We start from the raw sequence: 26,681 nt of genomic DNA, 5'->3' as shown, positions 1-26,681 counted from the left end.
TGGATCGGTGATATTTTTAAAGTCATTGAGCAACTTCTGAAATATCACAAGCTGTTTACTTAGTCAACTAAAAAATATTTTTGTTTCAACTATACTAGACATCATGAGGTTAAAAATGTAAAGAATGGGCTTGATCCATTGAATCTCCGCATGTTCCCTTTCTGTCTCTCCAAATTACGGTAAACCTAATATAATAAACATATTTTTAATTGAAGGTTTATTCAATAGCCTTGACAAAAATTATCTTTTTCCTCTTTTCTTGTTCCTTCTGTCGGCAGCTTTTTGACCTCGTTTGTCAGCTTTCATTCGCCTATCAACAAGTTTATAAGTTCCTTCTACCCCCTTGGGTCTGTGGCGGGCTTTTGACGTGGCTTGATTACGTTTACTCACAACGTAGGTCACCTTTGGCTTTTTCTGGATCAGGGCTTTTTTGTACAACCTAAAAGAAGAAAAAGAAGAAAACGCTAATAAATATCAAATTCAATCACTCAGTCATAATACGCAGTTTGTGAGTTCTAAACCTTAGTTAAACAAAATTACTCAGCATGGAGAAATCCCCAAAAGAACCGTTTGGAGATTTCGAGAATTACACGAAAAAATAGTACTAAAACTTTTAACTCACAGTCTGACTTCTCATCCAGCTTTATAGGGCCATATGTTCTATATAACGAAGCCAGGAGGTGAATAATATAAAAATAACTAGCATTATAATCAAAGTTAGGTACGTAGCGTAAGCTTAGGCGAGATTCTAGATACCCCCCCCCAAAAAAAGGAGCAATTTGTACAGTTTTTTCGTGATTTCCCATATTGTTCAGATTGTTCATCAATTTGTTTTTTCTTGATTCTCAAATTTTGAACGTGTACCTGCGTTGTCGTGAATAGCAGCCATTCTGGGACTTGAAACATTCAAATATCTGAAAATTGTCAAGCAAGAGAGAAAAGCGAATGCAAATTAAGTAGCGCTAAGTATTTTAGTATTTAAGCATTTAATTCATTTTAACGTTAAGCATAACAGTAGGATTAAGAAGATAAAAAAAGTCAAATTTTAAATTATAAGGTAGTTTGACTCGGCAACTTGCACACACAAGTTACACAAACCATTAAAGAGAAGAAAAAAAATCATTGCTAAAGAATAGACAAAAATAATTTAACATTTTAAAAAGATAACTTCCTTTTAAAAAGATTTCTTAAGTGATTATGTTTTCGTTTCTTCTTGTTGTCCATTTTCCACGGTTCAGACAAGCCCCATCCAGTTGTACCCTCATCTAAAGAAAATCTTGCCATTAATGTTGATTCAGGAGTGATAATTATTATTCAAATTAATCTTCATAGTAAAAGTGACAATGACACTATTTTGAACCAGCTCAATGCGTCATTACAAAAAAAAAAGGAAAGGTCCCAAACCGACGGGCCTGCCTACTTTTAATAAAATATTTAGACTAGCAACTTCATCAGACACAGCCTACTTAAGAATCTCAGGATTTCATTATGAACAGCCTTTATATAAGGTTTCGACAAATGTGCCCCCTCTCCCCTCCCAAGGTCATGCGTCCATGCTCGACTTTACAGGCACAATTTCCAGACTTTGACCAAACAAAATAATCTAGAATTGGAGGAGCTCTCTGGAGCTCAACGAGGATGATAAAAATTTTTATATCATAAATTTCAAGAAACCATATACAAGTAAGACAGGCGGAGATGATAAGGCATAAGCATACTAATTCCCTACCCCTAGTAGTCCTGTTAGCCTAAACAATCCATGGTCTAGCCTAATCTACCTCAAAATTCCTTTCGAGCCTTGAAGTAAAGAATGTTGGAAGATAATTGGGAAAAGAATGAAAAAAAGAAATTTAAGACAAATTAATCACGGCAAAAACATCTAATTAAGACAATTGACAATTGAAAAAACTATATAGATCAGGGCCGTACTAAGGGGGGGAGGGGTTACCAGGTTTGAAGCCCCACTTCCCCAAATTTTTGTCCGACTTGTAAAATAGTAACAAAAATCCACATAAACAAATTTTTGATGCGTTGTAGTATGGTTTATTTTTGTAACCCCCATCCTAACAAAATCTTGTACACAGCCTTGACATAGATACTAATAAAAGCTCAAATAGTTCTGCTTCGCATGCAGGATACCTTATCAATGGGAAAGAAAAAAGATACTAGATCAAACAGTTTCTAAATGTTAGAAAATAACATGAAAAGATGAAAAAAACGGCACACAAACCATGGGGTTGCAGACTAAAAATTGTAGACAATATGTATTGAATGTGCATACATTTTCACCAATAGAATTTGAAATTTACCAAAAATTAAGTTTTCAGCTTATTGTTTGAAGAGCTTGGGGCTAAATTTTACAATACAGACGTCTGAAACTAAAACACATTAAATGCATGTTCTTCAAGAGGAGGAGGGGAAGTAATAAGTTGACCGAGTGAAAGCCAAGTTGAAGGCTATACACATCTGAAAATTATGCGGGGATAAGACTCCTCCTTGACGCACACCGCATCGAACAGAGATATTTCACAAATAGCCCATGAAATTAACTCAAAATGGAGTTTAATGATCTTCAGCTTGCAGATTAAAGAACTTGAAACCAATTTTACAAAATAGACGTTTGAAACTAAAACGCATTAAGTGCTGCATATTCTCCAAGAGGTGGATAAAAAAAAAAAAAAAAACTTACATTCGAATTTGTTGAGCTTTGTCATAGTCGTTGGATCCCATTTCAGAGGAGATGCTTTCGATCTTCTTTTTCACTTTCTCCATTTTCTTCATAGCCCTTTGCTTCTTTCTCGCTTTGGCCTCAACAACTTTTTTAATTGTACGCACATTAGCTTCCTTTAATTCTTCTTTATACTGGGCAATCATTTCCTAAATTAAATTGAGTAACATTGAGTAAAATGAAAAGAAACCCGGCGTATTTCTTAAACAAGTAAGCCAGTCCACCAAGTTTTAAAACCAATATTTTAGAATCAGTTACCACCGTAAAAAAAAGAAAAAAAAAAAGAAAAAAGAATGCCACCGCAATGCAAGTTCCAAGGCTCCGAATTCATAAAGTGAAAAGGATAGTAAAAATGATAGATGATTGTTTGAATTGGTTAAATGGAAACTTACATAACCATATTTAAATATTAAAAATTATTAAAAACTGAGAATTCATATTTTAATGATGAAGAAGATGTTCATGTGCATTTCTTAGTTGTAACGAGCACCAAATTAAAAAAAAGGAACGTGGTTGAAAAATGAGCAAAAACAAGCTAAAAACATATCGCACGAAACAGCTTAGGAAGAAACAACTATCATTTGAAGGTGTAGTCATCTTTGGGTATTAACACTACTACTACTACTACTACTAATAACTCACCGCAGCACCAAGCCACTTGAGGTCAACACAGCTACGCACGCTTCTCCTCAACCCCAATCTATTCAAAGCCTCCCTTTTTACACCCGTCCACGAAGTTCCCATTTCCATTAAATCTTTCTTTATGACGTCCTCCCACCCTAGACGAGGACGACCTGCTTTCCGTTTAAACCCTAGATGGTTGGCCGAAAAGAACAATCTTCGGCAATCTTTCATCCTTCATCCACACAACTTGCCCTAGCCACCTCAACCTTTCTTTCATTATAGCCCTAGAGAGCGGTATTGAACCACATTTTTCATATAGATTGTTGATATTTGAATTTTGTGCAGACCAAAAACGCTGTCAAGTCCATCTTTTTAGTTTTCAATTATCACGCTTTTAATTAATAAATTATTAGCTTTTAATTATTTAAGACTGACTTACGGATTGTAATATGGATAGAACTAATCTTGTTTTGTAGGTATTTTTTGATTAATTTTACTAGTAGGCATTTATTTTACAAGTTTTACCTAACACAGGGATACCATAAAAGAGCTTTATGGTAGACGCTCACCTTGCCGGGTAAGGAATCTAATGCGTCGTAGCCCATTTAGGCAGGTGATATTCCTCTGAGGAGTCCTAATGGGAGGTAATCACTTGGAAATATTTCGCTAGATTTAAGGTGCTTTTGCTTGTAATTTTACAACGGCTTACATGTATTAGTGACGATTTTGCATGGATTTGGACATTTCGATTTGGTTGACGGTTTGGTTATATTGCTTTGTCCTAGGTAATTGGATAGAAAAGTAAGGTCAAGACCTGGTTCAACTTCTCGTTTATACTCAATTCCTGGAGTTTCTTCTTCTTCTTCTTCTTTTTTTCTAACCAAATAATTACCTGACATATTATATAACTAATTCTAATTAGTTTTTATATTTTCGCAGTTAAACGGGGCAACACTGATGAGCATGTGGTAATATCTTAAAAACTTCACAGTTTTGAAACAGCTAAAAGAAAAACCTTAGAAAATCGTTTTCAGACTTAAGCAGGGGCGTAATTTAATATAGGACAGGGGGGGGGGGCAGAACTAAGATAAGCCTGCATAATTCAAGGATCCAAAGAAACGGGTAAGTTTTCTTTAGTTTATCTTTATATTTATGGCACTATGCGGCTGGGCCGTATCCAGGATTTTTGTTCGGAGGGGGGGGGGGGTTACCCGATTTTTTCCCCGTGGACTTTGTCTAACATCCTCGAGCAACATTACGCTAGCTCAAGACCGTTAGTCCGCCCTTTGCGAACGAGTACGCGTCCACTAGGCATACTTTCGTATCTTTAAGTGTTTTTTTTTTTTTTTTTTAGTAAAGCAAAAACAATACAAGTATTTAAATACAGTTAAATACTACAAGCTAATTTTTTTTTTTTGAGACAGCAAAAACAGAACGCAAAAATAAGCCAAATAGTAGAAGAAGTCTATATATTTTTTATTTTATTTTATTTTTTTTAGCTAAAAGTAAGGGCGAATATCTATAAAACGAAATCCAGGCGACGATTTTTCTTCCCTGCAAAAATGTCGATGACCTTGTCTGGGCAGATGTCAACGTCCCTATGGACTGCAAGGAGGGCTAAGCCACTCAATCGTTCTTCTCCAGTTGAATTTCTCAGCCAGGTTTTGAGCCTTCTGAGCTTTGCGAAACTTCTTTCCGGAGTAGTAGTGCTAACAGGTAACGTCGCAAGAACAGCCAGAAGCAGAAAAACATTTGGAAAAAAGGTGGCGTCACATGGCTGAAGCATGGACACAGCACATTTATGTGTCTCTGATACGGGAGCATTCTCCTACTTGATGCGCCATAATTCAATTTCTTGCTTCAGACAGTCTTGCTCGGGAAGAATATTGCCATACAATTCAAACAATGACTCCAGGTTTAATTCCTTCAGATCGACAGAAACAATTTTGGCAGGAGAAACGACGCTGAGATTTGACAGCAGTTTCTGGTGAAGCACCAATCATTGTTTCGGGTCGGATGTGAAGTGGTCCAGGAAAGGAATAAAGAGCAAGGTTCTATAGTGGTTGAGAAAGTCTGGATTATTTGCGTGGATACTCTGGCCACCTCTCGTCGTTGGACGGGTCATCTCCAGTCCTAAGTCACTGGCAAAACGCTGAACTTCGTCGAAAATAGCCGTGAAAGCAGTAGCAGCCTTTTCTCACATTTCCTTGGTTTTTGAAAGGACAGTTTCCATGTGCCTGCATGCAGCTGCCAAATCACAGTCAACTGACTGAAGAGTCTTGCACAGTGGAAGCGTAATGCAGAAAAGCTCTTTGACCACATGAAGACACACAACAAATTGCGATGAATCAAATTATCCCCTTTAGAACTACCGTCACTTCACGAGTGTCACTTTAGTTTGAATATCCAAATTTGATCTCCACTTCTTTTGAGTAAGAAATTAAATAATATATAATGTCATTAGTATTACAACCACTGCTTATTACTCAAATAACCTCTGTTTTTAACATTTAAATTTTATAATAAACACTGCAAACAATTATTTGGCCAAAGAATTTTACTTTTAAATGTTTAACATATTACCACCACGAGGGGCGGGTCAACAGCAAAATCTTGGGGGGGGGGGATTGTGACAAAGGTGCCAATAATTGAACAAATTGACAGATTTATTATAAACAAAGAGTAAAAAAACAAACAAAAACAAACAAGGAAAGAGGGTGCCAGAAAAAATCTTGCCCCTTCCCCTGGGGGGGTGTACCTGCCCTCCAATATTTTGGTCACTTAAAAAGAGCACTAGAACTTCTGATTTCAAACCAAATGAGCACTCTCCCAATCTTCTACAATCTCTGGTTCGATATGATAACAACAAATAAACACGCATCCGTGATCTTTCTTCTGGCAAACCTTTCGTTCATTATCCACATTTTTGTACATAGGAGCTTGAAACCTGTACACTATGGTTCTCTGGTATGCTGAATCTGATGGAGTAATTTTCATTAAGATCACTTGATGTTTTGAAGATGTTTGCCCCCCTTTTCAAAAATCGGGCATATTTTCCCAGGCTCGTAGCTTTTCATGGGTATCATTAAATTTGATGAATTTTACATATTTTGAACAGTCATCAAAATTTAATTCCTTTGATGTATCTATTGTTATCAAGAATTTGTCTCTTAGAGTTTCGGTTACTACTGATCTGCATCGCTCCTTACTTACAGTTCGTTACCACGAACTGTTAGACAATAATAATAGTAAATATTTTATTGCCATAATAGCAGTCAGCTAGCAGCGGACGTCACAAGACAAGAAAATATAACATACAATAAAATGGATAAATACAAAAGCAAAGGATTTTCAAGAAATTCACCATTGCAGTGCTTCCCAAAGTATTGAAGAAAGGACGATTGACACCGTTTCGGTAACTTTCAAGGTGGAGGACAAAGGAATTGGCATAACGAAGTGAGGAGTCGTTAATGCGTTTTTGGGCAACTGGTTTGCGGTTCTTGAAAATCTGGTTAAAATTTTGCAATGGGTATCAGTGTTTAGGTAATTTTTTACACAAGCACAATAAGGTGGTAGCACCTTCAGATAACTTTTTAGGCCTCAGTGTCTGTAGGCTGTCCTCAATGGATGTGTAATTTTCCTTAAGCATTCGTACCTTTCCCTTTATAATAACGAATACCTTACCTTTGTCACGGGAGGAGGTCGTTTATTATGCTGATTTTCATCATTGACAAACCAGTCAGGAAGATTTACATCGTTGAACATGTAACGGTTCCAGCCATCGTCAATCAAATCTCGCCTTGTTTTTTTCGATTGGATTAGCATAGTCCCAAGGGCTAACTCTTCTGGGGCCAACTTCCTTTTCTTAATTTTACCTGTCAATAAACAGCAATGTTATTCTTGTAAACTGCATTTCTTTGAACGTAGTACACAATGGTATTCATACGGTTCACCGTTCATACATATAAACATATAATATTATAATATCATATAATATAACATATAATATCATTACATTACATGTAGTTATAATATGTATGAAGAGCTGTTTATGTTAATATATATATATATATATATATATATATATATATATATATATATATATATATATATATATATATATATATAAATGAGGAAAAATAAAATAAAATAATCTACCAAGCTCGAAACTACCAGAAATCAGCATCGATAAATAAATGAAACCCAAAACGAACAGAAATTACAATAAATAACCGAGTCAAGCTCAAAACGAGCAGAAATTAACACAAGTTGGGCGCAAAACCACTATGCCTTCCGAAGGCCAGAACAAAATTTGCACTTTACTGAAAAAATATAAATGTTTTGACTTTTATAACTTTAATAAATCAAATAATATTAACATTTTGATTACTAAATATCAGTATATGTATATTAAACTGACAATGCACATTCATTTGTATGGAGTTCTTTACTTTTCTGTGAAAAACTTATTTTGTGGAAAAAGTTTTTTTAATTAATTTCTGTTCGTTTTATATTGACATAGTCTTTTCAGGGAAAAAGAAAATAACACTTTAAATCTTTTCGTTTTTTAAGACTTTATAGTTTGGGCTGCTATTTGTATGCCGGAGAAAAATTTTCAGCAATTTTTAACAACATACACCCTTTTAAAAATCTGGACGCAAATATTACTGTTAAACTTAGTTTCATGCCTCCTCAAATTGACCTGAAATAGAAAACTTGATACCATTCACAAAACAAAACTGTTTACTTTCTTTGATAGCTTTGATACACTTACACTATTTTGATTTGGTTAAATTTTAAGAGTAGAAGTAGCCTCGAAAGTTTGATCATAATACCCTCAGTCGTTCTTGGGATACTGCTGAGATGCCTTATTAGGAATTAGTATTATCACAGCGAATTTTCATTGAATCTTAAGGCAAAATTTAGTTTTTAACATAATGGACGAATGTGAGGGTGGGAGTAGAAGGGGAATTAGTTGCACTCCAATCAGTTTTGACTATTAAAAGAGCATCAGTCCTTTCTATTTCCAATTGAATGAGCCCCTTTCGAAGTTCCCACGACAACTCCTTCGATATAAAGTGCCCTGGTCTAAACAACAACAAAAAATATTACTAATCACTTTCGAATATTAAAAAGGATACTAATCCTTTAAATTTCAAATCGAATAAGCCCTTTTTTGAAGTTTCTACGACAACACCTTCTATAAAAACCTTATATGCCCCCAGGGTATAACTTAAAACCCTTGCCCTGAGGGCTCCGGCGGAGTATCCTCCTCAAAAACATATTTTCTATCTGGAAATCAACTACGCTGAACAAAATGGCTATCTCAAAATTTTGATTGGATGTGTTTGGGGGAATGATGGGCGTGAGGGGGGGCTAGTTGCCCTCCAGTCACTTTCGACTATCAAAATGGGCACTAGCCGTCTGAATTTCCATTCAAATGAGCCTTTTTTGAAGTTTATACGACAACTCTTTCCATAAAAACCTTATATGCCCCCAGGGCATAACTTAAAACCCTTGCCCCGAGGGCTGTTGGGGAGTGTCCTTCTCAAACACATATTTTCTATCTGGAAATAAACTACGCTGAACAAAATGGTTATCTCAAAAATTTTGATTGGATGTGTTTGGGGGAATGACGGGAGTGAGGGGGGGGGCTAGTTGCCCTCCAATCACTTTCGACTAGTAAAAAGTGCACTAGCTCTTTGAATTTCCAATCGAATGAGCCTATTTTGAAGTTAATACGACAAAGCCTTCTATAAAAACCTTGTATGCCCCCAGGGCATAACTTAAAACCCTTGCCCCGAGGGCTGTGGGGAAGTGTCCTCCTCAAAAAGATATTTTCTATCTGGAAATCAACTACGCTGAACAAAATGGCTATCAAAATTTTGATTGGATGTGTTTTGGGGAATGATGGGCGTGGGGGGGGGGGGGGCTAGTTGCCCTCCAATGACTTTCGACTATTAAAAAGGGCACTAGCCACTCCAATTTCCAATCGAATGAGCCCTTTTCGAAGTTTCTACGACAACTCCTTCGATACGAAGTGCCCGGGTGGAGAAAAAAAACAAACACATTGTGCCCACATCTTTCTTTACTCAGGCAGCGCTAGCGCGCTGCCTATGATATTGCTAATCAAACTTATTAATACACAACTCAGTTAATTTTAAAGAAGTCTGACCGTAAACGATTTTGCAGTAATGCTTAACTGACTTACAAACATACATTTGCCTTGAAACTGTGTATTTAATTCTTTCATTTATCTATGATGTCAACAGCAAATCTTAATTCAAAAAAATCATTATAAAGGCACAAAACCACATGCATCTGTCAAGTTATGTGACTAAGACCAGACTTAATAAAGCTTCTTCACGATGCTTGAACAGAGCAGTCTAAGACTCTAAAAATAGTAAATAAAAAAAAAATTCCACAACTCGGCTGTTATACAGAGCAAAACAATCGATATAATTGTGAAATAGGGCCAACTGAGACAACTCAAACCAAGCGAAAGTGCCAATTTCTCTTCAAATTGAACTGGTTGATTTGGTGGCAGACCCTTAAACCTAAAGACCTTTTCCCTCTCTTTTTAAAACGTTTACCTCGACTTCAGACTCTTTAATTCCCTTCCAAATCCCATGACACTCTTTGCAGGCCCTTAAGCTCTCCTTACAGATCTTTTACCTCTCCCTGTACACTCTTTGCATCTCTTTGCTCTCTTGCCCTATCTCTTCTTTCAGACCATTTACGTCTCATTGCAGATTCTTTCTCTTTGCTGTTGAAACAGTACCAGTTCATCTCCAACATTGGTCGACTTGCTGGAAGAATCAGACTTGCAGGCATGAACGCAGAGCTCACTACTAAAATTCTGCCGTGCTTCTATGAAAGTCAAAACCGAACAAAATTTGCCAAGTTGAAAGCCGCTCCAATCAAATTCCTTTTTATCTCAACGTACAATCCTTTTTCCACCTCCAGCACAAACGTGTTTTATTATATTTTTACATTGAAAACCAACTCAATTATATCAATTTCAGCCCGTGAGTACCAGTGATTTGATTTTACCAGATGTTAATACACCTGTAGATATCCCCAACCCCCTAGTTTTAAATTTTATCCGCTATCAAATATTTCTATACTCCTAACTCATTTATGCCTGTTGATGATTGTCGGCAATTACATACTTCCCCATGATTTACACAAATTTATATGGGATTTCTTCATTTAATAAAATCTGCATCAATAAAAGCTTTTGAAAACACATGCCCTGTGTATATCGTGTCAGGAAAAGGTCACAATAGAAGTTCTTAGGCGAACCAGTCAGCCATTAGTTAGTGATCTCCTGATGCGTAGGAGATGGACTTGATGTACCAGATGGACCCTGGTCACATCCTTCGTATGTCAGAAAATCGACTCCCAAAAACATTATGAGTGACACCCCGAGGGGACACGCATAAGAGGTCGACCAAGACATACCATATGACGACAGTACGACCTTGACCTGAGAAGTGCGGAGCTATCTCTTCAACCACAGTGGGAGGATGTCACGGCTGCAATTCAGTCCCGAGATGTCCGACGAGGCTTCGTAAACCCCTTATGCGCCGTTCTTGGCTCTGTAGGATCTAGTGCTAAGGACATGAATATACAAAATACCTTGGTTTTTATAAATGCCCTGTGGATAAGTCAAATATAAACCCAACGAACTTTTAGTGTGAACATACCTTCTGATAGGTCAATTTAAAACTAATGAATTTTACAGACTAGAAGTCAGCATAAAAACAGCAGGGTGGACGAGAAGCTTGCTAGCTATGTCGGCCCCAAGTGGCTCGGAGCTGCAATGAGCTGTTAGCAGCATAAAAAGTGGATTCTTTTCATGTAGGTAAAGTTGGATTAGACCCACTTTAATATTTAAATCCATTTCTGAAAGTTCCAGTAATATGGCATAGCAGCTTTCTAAGATATTCTAATTAACTAGGGATCACAAAGCAGATGAAAGCCTTGATCAAATAACTGATTTCACCACTTCACTGCAACAAATACTGTATATTACTTTTAAATAAAAACATTATTTCTTAAGGAGATGCAGTTCATATAAAAGAATGGCATACAGGTTACTAGTCGTTATATACATTACTGTATACAACATAAACAGGTTTTATTTTAGGAAAATTCAACCAGTTTATGTCTCAGCACTAGTCATGCGCAAAGATGTGGAACAAGCTTCTTTTGCCCGCAAAGAAAGAAGTCAACTCTGGTCTTGACATGATCGTATTGAGATGGGCCGTGGTAACTGACAATGTGGTGTTGGTCAAGAATGAATTTAAATCTTCACCAATTGAACAAGTAAACTGATTTGTTTTCAATGACCAACCAAGTTGATAGCTTCACTTACGTAGGTAGTATTGAAAGTAAAGATGGAGGAAATAGTGATGTAAAAGGTAGAATAGCCAAGGCGCAGATTTTTTTTTTTTTTTTTGAGAAATGTTTGGAAGGATAGCCAAGTATTGAAATGAACCGTGAATGCTTCCAAACACTAAGGAACAGTTTAATATTTTTCAGAGGAATTGTATGAAGATGGTTTTAAGTACGCGTTTGACAGACTGTATATCCAACAATAAGCTGTGCAAAAATTGTGGTTCGTATCTACTGCCAAAAGGAAAAGAACATTAAGATGGCTAGTCTATGTTTTACGGAAGAGGGAGGATAGAATGCCGATGATTGCCCTTTTTGGCCATCCGTCTTAAACCCAAAAAGCAGGTCAAGTTCAGTAGTTTTATTATTCATATAATAAAACGCTACTCACTGTAGAAGCTACTTATAGTAGCTTATATGTCTTGGAAATATCATAAATCCCATAATCTCTAATAAAATGGGGATTGGTGACTCTAATAAAATGATTCTAAGAATATTTACTGGGTGCACCAACGGGAGCATTAACATTTTAAAGTATATTAAATTTATTGAATAATAACGTTATTTTTTTTAATTGAAAGTAAAGAGTGACATGAAAATTCAAGAAATTCAACAAAGCAGCTGAATTATCAATTGCACTTTTCATGAGATAACAGCCAAAAGTTGCTACGCCCTCATACTACTGTGAATTTCTATTAAAATTAAGTAAAGAAACCTACACATTAAACGCACTGAAAAAGATATATCTAGAAGGAAAAAAGCCCCTTCTGGGGAGTTTTGAAAGACTTCACGTGGGTGAAGCCATCCATCTGGAGCCAAAAAGCAGGTCAGGTTCACATATACACTGACAAGCTCGAAAAAGTAGGCCTAGGAAAAGACAAGATAACAAATAAAACTACAGTACAACGATAACCACAAAGACAAAGATACATTGGCACTACAGTAATGAGGTCTTCTCCCAGTGATGGGAAGAACTCATAAGAAAGAATCTAAAGGAAATTGGAATTTCATGGAAGGGCGTAGAGACAACAAACACTCCTCGTCCCACTCTCTTCAGAGCTTTACTCTTTACTCCTCCCAAGACATTCCTACTTCCTTTAAATGTGTTATTACGGCCTATACTAGCTATTTTATACGAGCTCTGCTCCCCATCAACACAAAAATGTATAAAGTTGTGTAATTTATTGCTATTATAATAAAGAGCTTTGAACTAAAGAACTTTGAAGCCTAAACCCCTTTATTAAAAACTAAATACTTACCTTTGTTAGTATTAATTTCGTCCTATGGCATCGTACAAACTAGCAATACAAGACAAGCTGATAGGCTATGCCTAGGTCAACCAGTAACTAATGAATCACCCTCATATGTTTATACAGGTTACTGTTTGATATACAGTCAGTCAAATAAGTACCTACATCCCGAGACAATTTCTCTGACAACTCACATGTTTCCCTTTAAAAGAACACTTCGAATCCACTAACATCTCAGAGCCACAGGCGAAATTCAAAACTCTCAGCGTTAATACTCCCCTCAAGACACCAGGTTTCACTATTTAATCCTCCTAACTTGCAACAAAATCCTGATGGCTAGAGATATCATGGTAATACTTCTCTTAGTTTACCACAAAATCCTGATGGCTAGTGATATGGTAATACTCCCCCAAGCTTACTACAAAATCCTGATAGCTAGTGATATCATGGTAATAATGCTCATTTGTGTTCACAACCAAAACTTAGAAGGGAACGGTGAGATTTCTCTGAGGGGCGTGGTTATCACTACGAATTATTGTAACATCAAAATAGTCAATTTTAAACATTTTCCTAAAATCTTTACAAGATCCTCACAACCCTCAGAGGGAATTAGAATTCTTTTATCCGCCACCTTACACATAATACTATCAATAACAGCAAAACTCACATGTTTCCTCTTTAGAGACAACTTCAAATCCACCAACACCTTTTCCAGAAGCCGGTTTCATACTAATTGAGACGTCATTCTTAATTTCATCATCTTCATCAGAACTGGACTCATCATCACTTTCTTGCTCAATACCAGAATCCTTTCCATTTGAATCCACCTGATTATTTTCAAGCAAAGAAGGCGCAAAAACCAGTGGACGACTTTTCGATTTCCCGCTCTTCGACCGTTTTTGTTCCATCAATGGCTTATTCATTTCGATGGCTTCTGTATCGTCTTTTTCGTGTGCTTTCTTCTGTACTGATAGTGCCATTTCAAGCTCCATGTCTTCATCCTTTTCATCATCAAGCATTCCATCAAAAAGATCCTTCAAAAATAAAGCCGTAATTAAGAAAAGTAGCTGCAAAAAGCTTTAATTTTCATTCCCCTGACAAACGACGAAAACATAATATACGTCGTTTCGCCTTGGGCTAAACGATGTTTAGCCCAAGGATCGTTTAGCCCAAGGCAAAACGTATTTGCCTTTGGGCTAAAACGTTTCTCTTAACCAAGGCAAAACGTTTTGCCTTTGGGCTAAACGTCAAAAAAAGTAATAATGTAAAAAAAAAGTAAAAAACGTTGTAAAAAAAAAAAAACAAAAAAAAAAAATGTAATATACGTCGTTTTGCCTTGGGCTAGATGGTATGATTACATTCGAGTAAATTGAGTTTACGTAACTGATAAATTACGAGGAAACAAAGATAAGTCTAGTATTCTAACATTTCAATTTAACAAGAAGTTAGAAAACCTAGTCTATACAGCTTGTTATTGTATGCTTATGTTTATTAAAGTAACTTTACTAGAAGCCAGTTGAGTTCATCTACCACCTTCCCAGAAAGTTGGCACTAACAAAAGATGGGGCCTTCAAGGAAGCTGTTCCAGCCTTGAGAACTTCGAGACAAATGTAAAAAATAAATAAAACAGGCTTAGCACTGCTGTGTCGGCCTCAAGCGGCTTTGAACTGTAATACGCTATTAGTTTTCGTAGTAATAATTTGTGCACAATAACATCCCGCCCCCCTTTAAGACATACTTAACGTTACTTGTACCTTCACACAATTCCTAAACTAAGATGTAAAAAATTAAAATATACATATACAGTAAATAAAATAGTTGAGTTTTATAACAATAACAATATTATAAAAATGACAAGTTCTAAAAACAATAACAGTTAAAGACGTTATCTCATTTTATAGGGTAAAACCATGCTAATTACACAATCCCCAAAAGCATCCACAGTTGAGCCAAAGGATGGCAGAACAAGCTTCTGCTTTCTTTTCTTTCGGACAGTATATAACTTTTATAACAACGAATACATTATAACAAGTTTTACAACAACAAACAAGTTGAATACGTCATCTCGACTTACATGGTTACTTAATAACACATATTTTTTATTAAAAAAAAACATACCTTTTGAAACAATGTCAATGGTATAATTAAAAAACGCCCAAAAAACATCCATATGACAAACACAAATGTAATAAATGTATAGTGGAGTTTAATCACAGTTGAGTAGGTATTGGAAATTGGTAGATGTCGCAGAACAAAGGATACAAATCCTATGAACAAAAAAATATAAAATGACCATATGGACCATTTAATTGATTTTCGTCAGAATTGCCAAGTCAAGCGGTGAAAATGGACAAGCAAGAGAAATTAGTTATATTTGACAAAGTTTTCCGTCCGTAAAAATTCAAGCATCAGCAATCTGTAGATTGTCAAGACAGTTACACCCTTAAATTAAAGAAACACCTTCGTAAGGTATTTGGCACCATATACTTTAGCTGATTATTTACCGATTTTGGCACCCACCACTACCCAAAACTGCATAGCTACAGATCTTTTATAAAAAACTTAATTCTCAATTTTTCCTAGTTTTCTAAACTATATATGGTTGTCTAAATTTTCTCTTAACCAATTCAAACAATCGACTTTCATTCTGACTGCCCTTGGTACTCTGATAAAGATGGCGTACCTGTTCAAACCAAGCCTCTGCTTTTCGCTTCTTTCGGGCATCGGGGTCTCCTAGTTCCAAGTCAGTGATTAAGGGATGTTGTCTATTTTGTTTCCTCAACTGCGATTTCGACATTTTCTTCATAGGCTCAAAATCTTCTTTAAGGCCAAGGGTCTCATCATCAGAAGCAAGCTCAATCTCAGACCCTTCTTCTTCTTCTTCAGATTTATTCTTATAGAAGCTATAATAGTTATTTGAGACTGTGACAAAATATTACGTGTATGTGTTACAACATATAATCGACCTCTGACCCATATTCTCCTTCATCAGATTTAATCTTATATAATTTATAACACTTATTTCAGACTGTTAAAACATATTATACGTAATTGTTTTGGTACTGCTTACTTAAATTGTTTTTTAGACCCACACTACCTTTCCATTTACAATAAAAAAAGAAGAAAATATAATAAAGGGTAAAAACTTTAATTCGTTCAATTTCTTTCTTTAGTGTGTGTGTGGCGTTAGTGTTTTTTTCTCTTCGTTTTATATTATTTTCTAGTATGTGTTAACTATTTAATCTACCTTTTCTTTTCCTGTCCTCTTCTTTCCTGTTAATTAAGGTCTTCAAATATGAAGACAAAATATTCGGACTTTTATCAGCACACGTAAATCACTTTTTTCCGCGTATATTTTTTTTATTTTCCTTCCGTTTGTTCCTTTCTTTCCTTTCTGATCTAGAGCTGAAATATTCTGGCTTTTGTTTCTACATATATAAATTTTTTGGTAAAATTAATTTTTTGAGTTTCTTTTTTTTCTTTCTTTTCCTTTGATAAGTGGTTTTGGAAGTAACGCCAAAATATTCTGACTTTTATTAGCAAGATAAATACTTCACCGTCTTAACTAAAAATTTGCCTGTTATTGTGTTTTTAGTTCATTTTACCCTATACTTGTTAGTTGCGAAGAGTCACTAATCTAATTTCAAAAGTCAAGAATTGGTTCTATTTCTTCTATTTACTGTTGACAAGCCTATCAATCATATGCCCCCCCTCAAAAAAAAAATGAATTGAATTATTCGTATATCACAATTACGCAATCAATTATTTCAAGTTTCTCAGTATCATTAGCATATAGCAACCCTCTTTCACGGCGAGCTGACAGGCAGTATGAAATAAGAATCCGTATGACCTGCATGTGACCTAAAATATAAAACAAGTTTACGAATTTTAGAGTTGATGGAACGAATATTTTTTTTAACTATTACTCAAACACGTTTTTGGTTTCGTAGAAGTGGAAACACTAATGCAGCTTCTTAAATTAAATTCAAAAGATTTCTCACAAGCATAAAAAATAAAAACAAACCTAAAAACTTGAACTAGACAAAATCCCCAGTAAAAGCCTAGAATTGGGTCAGTTGAGAAGGAAACATTCCAAGGATACAATTCTAGCTTCATAATCTGCAGAATAATTATAGTTTAACACATTTTGTCTTCAATTCTACTATACTTTACCCCCCACCCCACCCCCTCGTGTGCAAATATATAGCAGAATTATGTTTCCTATGTTTTTTCTGTCTCTTGATTTCGTCACCATTGATTCAATTTATGGGTACACGGCTTGAAACAAGAGTGACGCATGGCAAAATGCCTGGAAAATATATTATTTCGGCTATATTTTGGCACATTAGTCAGGGGGGGGGGGGTAAAGTACAGTGGGATTACGGTCAAAATTCGTTAACTACAATTTTTCTCCATATCACCAATTTTTATTTATTTTAAAATTCATCAAAAATACAAAACATGACGATGGAGCAAAAAAAAAAAAAAAAAAAAAAAAAAAAAAAAAAAAAAGAGCGTGCAAATTAAAACTCAATAAACCAGACAATTCACAAAACTAAGCCCCTCCAAGGGTTGTAAACTTCTTTAAATGTATTATACAATATATATATATATATATAAAAATAAATAATAACCCAGAAAAAAAAAGAGTAAACTAGCATTAAATCAAAAAGTCTGTTCAAGGTTGGTTCGATAGATATTCTGAAAGGTGGGGAAAAAGCTTATCTGCAGCATCAAGAGGATCCGGCAAGCTGTATCTATCCCACAGTCTACCATTCCTAGTCCAAGGAGGAACCTGAATAAAGAAATTTAAATATTGGAAATAAGCCCTCGTGATTTCTATTTTATCTAATTGGTTAAAAATGTCCCAGAAAGGAACTAGGTATAGAACATGAGGGTGAGAAACAGCATTATATACTTTCGCAAGGTGGCGTTTACCAAGATTCAGCTGTGATCCAACTGCTCCAGCATACAGATTACGGATCTTACAGTCTGTTCGGGCAATAAGTAATTTTCGAGTTGACTTAAGGGATGTACCAATAGGTAAACTAAGGTGCACAAGATCCTGCTGAGGTACAACATCCGAATCATCCAGATTTAGTCTATCGGGGGTTCAAAACGGTTCAAATTAAATAATAACACTTGAGACTTAGCTGCATTTAAAGAAAGGCCAATTTCATTATAATTCTTAGCACTCTCCCTATAACTTTTTTTCAAACTCGACACAATCCTGCTTAGGTTAAGAGTGCCATCTGCTAAACATAAAGAAAACACACTAACATTATACAGCATACTGCTAGGTGATAAATCCCCTTGGGCTCGCAGGGTTGCGTATTAATTATTATAAATAGTGGGGCAGGTTATGACCCATTGATTAATTACAATATTCACACGGAGTTCTGAAGGGAGAAGCAAGGATCCATATTTAAAGTACACGGAGGTGTCTATACATACAATAAAGAGGTCGAACTACATTAACAGATACCCCCTCCCCTTTTCAGTATCTTAAACCTAGAATGAGAATAAATTAGATTTAAAAGCATTACTAATATCATATGCGTCATCAGCTAAAGACCCGTCTAACCTTTCAACATCTTTTAATACTTTGAATAAACTCCTTAAAGTGTGGTAGAAACCAAGGCGCGGTTGAAACCCAAACTGAAGAGGAGGCATGACACACTGTTGACCCATATCGTCAATATTCAACAGCTCAAAATCTTTGAAAACACACTAGAAACTAAAACAAGCCTGTAAGACAAACAATAGGAAAGTAGTTTCCCTTTTTTCAAAACCGGAGTTACAACACGGACACATAAGCAATCGGGCACAACTACTGTAAAACTCATATGGAACAGTAAAGCGATATGGTCAAAAAGGTACTCCCTGGCTAGCTTAAAATGGCGTATATAAATCCCATCCGACCCACAAGAAAACTTCTTGTTAAGCTTTGGTATAACCTCTTCAGTAAAATTACCTCCAACGATTACCTGTTCAGATCTAGCTCGACACTTCAAAAAACTCTTAATTTCATCATCAAACTTTTTAGCCTGGGGACTATCAGGGGCTTTAAACTGGGCAGAAAAATGAGCCACCAGCTCAGACTCAGGTATTTCCAAAGCACTAGAAACAGTAGATCGACCGGGGCGAGACTTACAAAGCAAATTTGGATCTTCTGTGATTTTTGCCGCCAATTCAGCTTTGATATTGGCAACATGATCACGGAGCGCTTTGCAAAACTTTCTTTTCGTATAAATACGGACAGCAATTACAACACCAACTCTAGGCCTATCACACTCTTGCCATATAAGTAGCCATACTTTAGCTTGGGAACAAGCACTAGCTAAAATTGGATTTTGAGACCAACCATATCTTTCCGTTTTCACTCGAGACGTGCGAACAGGTACAGCTACATGATCAGCACATCTAATAGCATGAACAATTTATTAGCAACATAGTTTAAGCTGTAAGCGAAGCTCAGGCTCGTCCATAACTGCAGAAGAAGATTGAAGGAGGTGGTACGGAACTTTTATTTTAGTCAAAATATCATCACTAACTTTCGGGAAAGTCCTACGTCGGTAAGATCCCAAGATTTCCTACCGGCAAGAAAGTGATCTTCTGAACCTAAACATTCAAATTTATACTTTCTCAAAACAGTCAGCCCTCCGCTAGGTCAGCCCTTTCGTTTTTGACGAGAAGCAGTGTATTTCAAAGTAGAATTAAAACGAGATATTTGTTGTATGTTTTTGTGATCCGGTAGTAAAAAGTGTTCCTGTATGCACACTATTTCAGGATTTTTAACCATATTTTCAAGCAATACAAGTTTATTCAGGACACCACCATTTATGTTCCAAGATAAAATCGACACAGAACTGTTGTTAGTTGGGAAGATACAGAAGCTGGGATTCCATTTACTTTCGGTTTTTTGCCATGTCTAGATTGCCATGATACAAAATAAAGACTATTAGTGCAAGGAGATTCTTTAGTATGTCCATGTCCAGTTTGCGCACAGTGTCCACATATCTGGGGAACTTTGCAATCTTTTGCTACATAACCATCGTCTTTGTGGCAATTATAGCATCTGTGGGGTAGATACCGATATTTTTAGACGTGGAAGATCTCGTATCCAAGTTTAGGGAGATTTAAAAAAAAAAAAATTGTCTAGATCTTTCTGAGAAGCAAACGACAATTTAAAAGTTAATGAAAACCCACAACGTTCGGAATCAACCTTGCACCATGATGCAGTTGGGAATCAAGGCTTGTAATCCATTATAAACTTGAATGGTACCTTCTTTAAGATGCCCATGAACGGTTCAGCTTTAACTTTTACAGCTACACTATCGTCCGAAGCTTTTAACGAATCTGTAATTCTTTCACCCATTTTAGCACCGTGTACAATAACTTTAAACTCTGATTTGCGGCAACGAACTTCAATCCTATTTCATGAAGGATCCGTATTACATACTGAATCGATAGTATGTAATACTAAATCGATAGTATGAAGTAAGAATTGTTTTCTTAACGTCTTTTCTTCTCACGAGCCCCAATTCTACGCTTATACTAAATCACCAATTATACTTTGCTCCTTCTAAAAATTCAAATTTGTCAATTTTCACATCAACCTTCAAGATGACCACAAAAAGCTTGTCATGGGAGAAAAATGGACAACACATTCGCAACCAGCTGAAAAGTCCACCAAAAAATCATTAATTTTCATTGATTCTGTCCTAAAAGCTCGCACCGAGTTCAAATCTTGATTTTGACTAAGACTAGGATTCTCCTCAGAATCATAATTCGGAGGGTTGTAATTTTCCATTCCTAAGTATTCCTCGTACTAAGTATTTCAGGATCTTAATTCGTAGTTCTGAGGACTTTGGCATTACCTAAATGACATTAAATTGGATTTTTGGTTCATTCATAGTAAAGAAGTCGAAAATCCGATTTTTGGTAGATATACATGCAAGGTGGGTGACAAAATGTAATACAAGAAATTTAGATGTATTTCGGTGGCCAAACCGCGGAACGACCCCCTCACAGTTTTCAGTTCAGCACGTCTTACCATATTTTTCTAACGTTGTTTACTAAGTGTAGTTGTGCGTGAGCATAACCGTTGTGCTTGTTGTACTTATTTATTTGAAAAACCGTTTAAAACGACATATAAAGGACGGAGTGTTAAAGAAAAAACAAAGAATATACGCACGAAAAAACGACCTTCTGCATAAGCAAAACAACAGCAACACAAACCAATAACAAATATGCCACAACAAGACTACTACTACTAACAACTCACCGCAGCACCAAGCTGCCCGAGGCCAACACGGCTACGCACACTCCTCCTCCATCCAATCTATTCAAAGCCTTCCTCTTAGCGCCCTCCCAGAAAGTTCCATTATCTTTTAACTCTTTCGTCACAACATCCTCCCACTCAAGCCGAGGATGACCTATTTGCCATTTAGCCCTAGACGGTTGGCCGAGAAAGGACAATCTTCCGCGATCTGTCATCCTTCATCCACAGAACGCGCCCAATCCATCTCAACCTTTCTCTTATTATAGTCCAAGAAAGCGGGATTGAACCACACTTTTCGTAGAGCGTACTATTTGAAATACGGTCAGTTAGTCGGGTACCCGAGACAATCCTTAGACAATTTCCCTGGAAAACATCTAGCAAATTTGTTTGAATTGTTATTTAAGTAGTGCCAGAAATGAAATAGTATTTGAGATGTGTTGTTAGACTGTCGGCAGGGGACATTCTTTTCAGTTTGATTATAAAGAGAATTATGTTTTGGATGTTGGAGTTGGCCTGAGATATCCCTCGACCAGAAGAAACTAGGTTCCTCAGCTTGCATTTCTTTCGTAAATTTGTGTGCAATAAAAAGATCCTCCAGAAAAAATTTTATCACCGCCCAAAAAATACTAAAAATGGGGGTTAGCCAAGAAAAAACTTCCAGTGATAGTTAGGTGCAAAAATCCATGTGTTGAATAATAGCTAGTTTTACCTTGAAATGAATATTGATCAACTTGCTACATAAAGGACTGCGTAATAGGACTAATGAATATAAATACTAACAACTAAAAACTAATATCACTGAAAGCAAACAAAGCATACTTAGGACTAGGACAAGATACATATATACATACGAATAGGTCTGTCCAGCTCTTTAGGCTCTCTTCTTTTTTTTACTTCTTTATTTATTTTTTTTATTTACTTTTTTCATTATTGTTTTTCAACTTTATCGGTAATTAATTAACACTATGTTTGAAAAACACAAAATCATTTTCTTTGGATCTTCATTTTTTAAAATACATTTTGCATTTAATCTAACACCCAGCGTTATTATCTAATTCTTTGTCTTTCTTCTTTGTAAAATTAGGTAAAATTCTTGGCATGGCTGCTAAAATCACAGTTTTGCCTTCAATGATATTAGTTTGACTTACAACTAACTAAAATTCAAGCCGTATTACCCTCAAAAGTATAATAAGGGCTCCCAAATTTCCTATATTTTGCACCATTCTGGCGAACATTCACAGCTACTGATCAAAAGCAGTTAAGGAGCATTAATTTTCGATATGTAAAGTATCTGCTTGCCTTGCACCCCCCCCCCCCCCCCCCGGGGCAAAGCAACTCATGTATTACGCGAAGGTACGGGATTATAGGCCCAACTGCCTCGATAAACAGGTGTATTGAAGCTTATAAAAGCAGAGTTGACCGACACCCCTGGAGGCCCATCCTAAGACAGTAGATCGGTCTCTAAAAACGTTATGTAGGATAGCAGTTCACATTTTTTAAATGTTTCATCTTGTCAAGTAACAAGTTTTTCAGTTTTTACGTATCTTATGACTATTTGTCATTCCTTTTCTTTTTGCTACAATCTCTTTTTTTCTCTCCAGTTTTTCCATCTTCTTGTTTTCCCATCGTTCTTCTAGTTTTCCCATCTAGTTTTTAAGTTTTTACGGATCTTATGAATATTTGTCATTCCTTTTCTTTCTGCTACTATCTCTTTTTTCTCTCTAGTTTTTCCATCTAGCTTTCCCATCTTCTTGTTTTCCAATCGTTTTTCTAGTTTTCCCATCAAGTTTTTCAGTTTTTACGTATCTTACGAATATTTGTCATTCCTTTTCTTTTTGCTACTATCTCTTTTTTTCTCTCTAGTTTTACAATCTTCTTGTTTTCCCATCGTTCTTCTAGTTTTCCCATCAAGTTTTTCAGTTTTTACGTATCTTATGAATATTTGTCATTCCTTTTCTTTTTGCTACTTTTTTTTTTACTCAATTTGTCAAATGAATTACAACGGGTTATAAATAAATTCAATTCAATAATAGGTATATTTATTATTTAGGCTATAATTATTATTCAAAATCTTGTTCTGGATTCTTTCCAAACATGATCTTTTTGCAAAGGAAATGAGTAAGTGCTGCGAAAGTGAATTTTCCACAGCCCTGGTTTAAATCCACAAAAGAGCAGGTTTATTCGCCTCACCTCATAATAATCACGTTTTTACCCAAACTGTACAAGCAATCCTTTTATTTCTAGCCATTTAGGGGAACTTTATATATTTTCAAATTTGAACAGATTCTGTGCATTACTTATGATTTGTTTTTAAAAATTTTCAGATAATTCCAGTCCTTAAAACTGAAACTAACCAAACAAATTATGGGTATTGCCCCTGGCTGCTTGTCTGAGCAGTAGAATTGGAGTGTGATTGTGCATCCTTATGCGACGTATCTGCTTAATAGTAACTTCCCCGGATGTAATCCATAAAAGATAACAACAAATACTTATCCGGGAACTTGTCAACTGAAACGCTATAGACAACTAAGCGAATAAAAATATTAAACAACGTGTACTCCACTGCAAACATAGCCTAACACATTCCTGGGGTTGTGCCACATTTCATAATTACTGTCTCTTTACCTTGTCTCGCAGATTTTTTCCATTTTTTAAAAGATTGAATTTTTCGTTTATTTGTGCCGTCACTTATCCCCGGTTATTCTGCATTTTCCAGGGTTAATAGGTGTAACGCATCCGATAACTAATCAAGACCGTTTCAAGCTGTAATCCTATCAACCACTGGAGTCATTTACGTTTTGTGATGCGGTAAAGATAAGTAATCGGTCTATCGGATAAGTAATCTTCGAATGATTCAACACTTAGTGTCACACTTTAATCTGTTCTTATTTTTCAAAATTAATTCAATCATTAAAATTATTAACTTATATTGATTGGAAAACAGCCAGGGAAATGTGTTTCGTTCGCCAGTGGTAGGCAGAAGACCAATACAATAGCGACAATGAGAATGGGAGTCTACTGGCAAATGGCTAACTAGATTTTGTTATATTTTTACTTACAGTCCATGATCATCCAAAACGCCATCTGGTCTTGCCCAAGTGACTTTTTTCTTTGTTGCTCTTACATCACCAAAATCGTCTTCATCCTCGACGGCGCTATCTAACTCATGCTCAGTGACTTTTTGCAATTCCTAGAAAATACAATTACTTATGATGCGTGCTTTTTCTGACACTGGACAAATAATGATAATAATTTAAAATTAAATGCGTTTTTACATCTAAATATTATCGAAAAGTGAAGATGCACAGGCTTACTTTTTACTTGAGACGAGAAACAGGATGTTGAGGCCAACTCGGTGCCGATACTTGTCGACGGCATGAAACAAGGAATGGTGATAATCGAGAGGTGGATGCGAGTGAACAAATTGCTTGTTAATGAAAAGAAAATAATATTCATGTTAAATGGCAGAAGTGCAAATTTACAGATTGGTCGTCGACGTTCACTAGCCATTTATATCTGCTACCTGTGTTACAAAATAAAGCTGTAAGAGTTTTGACCAATGACTCGTCCCAGAATTCGGTAAGATCGAGGCATCACCAATTAAAAATTTTACCATTTTTTGGTTTGGTTAAATTTTATGTAAATTTGTTTATGTTTAAATTTTTTCCTAATTTGTTACCTGCACGTTTTTCGGAAGTTATAAAAAAAAAGCATAGTTATGAAACTAGAAATGTTGGGTTAGTTAGAACACCGGTTCCAATTACTACAAGATCTAAATTTTCTATTAGGTATATTGGTCCTGAAGTTCGGAGCAGGCTTCCGGCGGAAGTAAAAGGTAAGAAAGCCCTTGAGGAATTCCGTGCTTCTTTGCGAAGTATTTGTTCTAACCAGTATTGTAGACATAGATTGAGTGATTGATTTGGGAGTGAGTATATGCATATGAGTGTTAAAAAAGAAATTGATTCGTGTATTGATTGAGGTGAGTGTCAGTATGTGAAAGGAAGAGTGATGAATCATAGAGAATGAGTGTGCGATTTTTCTTTAAGTTCCCTGTAAAAATATATTATCTTTAGAATGTTCATTAATTATTTAGTAGAGGCGGGGGAGGGGAGGAGGATTCAGAGTTTTTTTTTCCGACAAAGTGTATTAGTAGTTGAAGTGTCCTTTTCTTTGGATCGTCCCAAACACGCTAATATGCATCGGGACCTATTTTGATATTGTTAGTATTACATGCACTTTTTTTTTGTTTAGTTTGCATTATATGGAGATATCTATGTAGTTTTTTGTGTGACCCATTTGTAGATAATAATAATAAGAAAATAATAATATATACATTGACTCTATAATCCTGTCAGAGTGTACTAAAAGTGATTATAGATTGTTGACAAAGATCAAATTATATGGATATTGACTGTATACATATAGTCAATGTCGAGTCAATCGAGTCAAACATCGAGCCAATGTTGGGACGGGATATGGATTCCTCCTAGACAATGCAGAAAAAGTGATTTAGAACACCAACAGGAACAATATTTTTCAAATAATAATTTGGCATCTTTTATAAGAGATAAAAAGAGTAATAATAAAATTTTTGAAATTGTATTGCAAAATTGCAAATTTTCAAACTTCCGAAATCATTTCTGAGAACGCGACACGAAGCAAAAATTTACAATCAAAATCTCAAGTCACGAATAATCGTTACAAACAGAAAGGGATTTTTGACCCTTAAAAACCTAGTATATTTGAATTTAAAAATGAATTCAGGCGTACTCAATCTAAATAACCCCAAAAATAATTTCCGATTTTCCTTTAAAAGTTTTCAGAGTAATCATTCAAAAAAAAAAGAAAGAAAAGAAAAAAGAAAACATCGCCTTCAATCTACCCAAGGATTTTTTCCTAGGAAACAATTTCATCAAGATGTCTTTTTACAGATATTAATTCTAGCCTTATAGACCCAACTCTCAAAGGGCTTGACATGATTTTTGCCGACAAATTTATCAGTAACTATTCAAATATTCAACACATTATGATGAATGTGAAGATGAATGATATGTGATGATTTCAGTGTACATAGTTTCAGCGTAGAGTATTCAATGTATAGTGTATATGTTTCAGTTTCAGCGTCAATTGTTTCAGTCATTTTTTTACTGAAACATGTTTGACTGAATGCAATGTTTCAGTCATGATGTTATGATGGTTCAAGTGTACATAATAATCAGATTAAAAATGTCATTTCTTGCAGATGAAAGTTCTCAAAAAACGAAGAATAATGAAGAATAAAAACGAAGAAAACGAAGAATAATGAAGATCTAAACGAAAACATGAAAAACATAATGAAGATTTTAAATGATAATTCAAAAGAAAAAGATAAAAACTAAGAATAATAAAGATTTAC

The 26,681-nt window shown here is 35.6% G+C and overlaps 1 protein-coding gene across 1 annotated transcript in view; it reads right to left on the bottom strand.

The window, feature by feature from the left end:
- Positions 1-202: 202 nt before the first annotated feature.
- The window catches only part of LOC148945911 (pre-rRNA 2'-O-ribose RNA methyltransferase FTSJ3), a 156,406-nt gene continuing 129,927 nt past the window's right edge, over positions 203-26,681 (bottom strand). The window contains exons 7-12 of the mRNA XM_089097756.1: positions 24,346-24,476; positions 15,686-15,905; positions 13,670-14,036; positions 7,037-7,227; positions 2,690-2,877; positions 203-439 (exon numbers count right to left, since the gene is read on the bottom strand). Coding sequence (XP_088953882.1) covers positions 241-439; positions 2,690-2,877; positions 7,037-7,227; positions 13,670-14,036; positions 15,686-15,905; positions 24,346-24,476 — 1,296 coding nt within the window. The 3' untranslated portion in view covers positions 203-240. The remainder of the gene's footprint in view (positions 440-2,689; positions 2,878-7,036; positions 7,228-13,669; positions 14,037-15,685; positions 15,906-24,345; positions 24,477-26,681) is intronic.

The sequence above is a fragment of the Artemia sp. Qi Xiang Cuo genome, chromosome 12 (genome assembly GCF_049724085.1).
Source record: "Artemia sp. Qi Xiang Cuo chromosome 12, ASM4972408v1, whole genome shotgun sequence".
NCBI lineage: Eukaryota > Metazoa > Arthropoda > Branchiopoda > Anostraca > Artemiidae > Artemia > Artemia sp. Qi Xiang Cuo.
The sequence above is the reverse complement of the archived record's forward strand: the minus strand, read 5'-3'. Positions and strand labels throughout refer to the sequence as shown.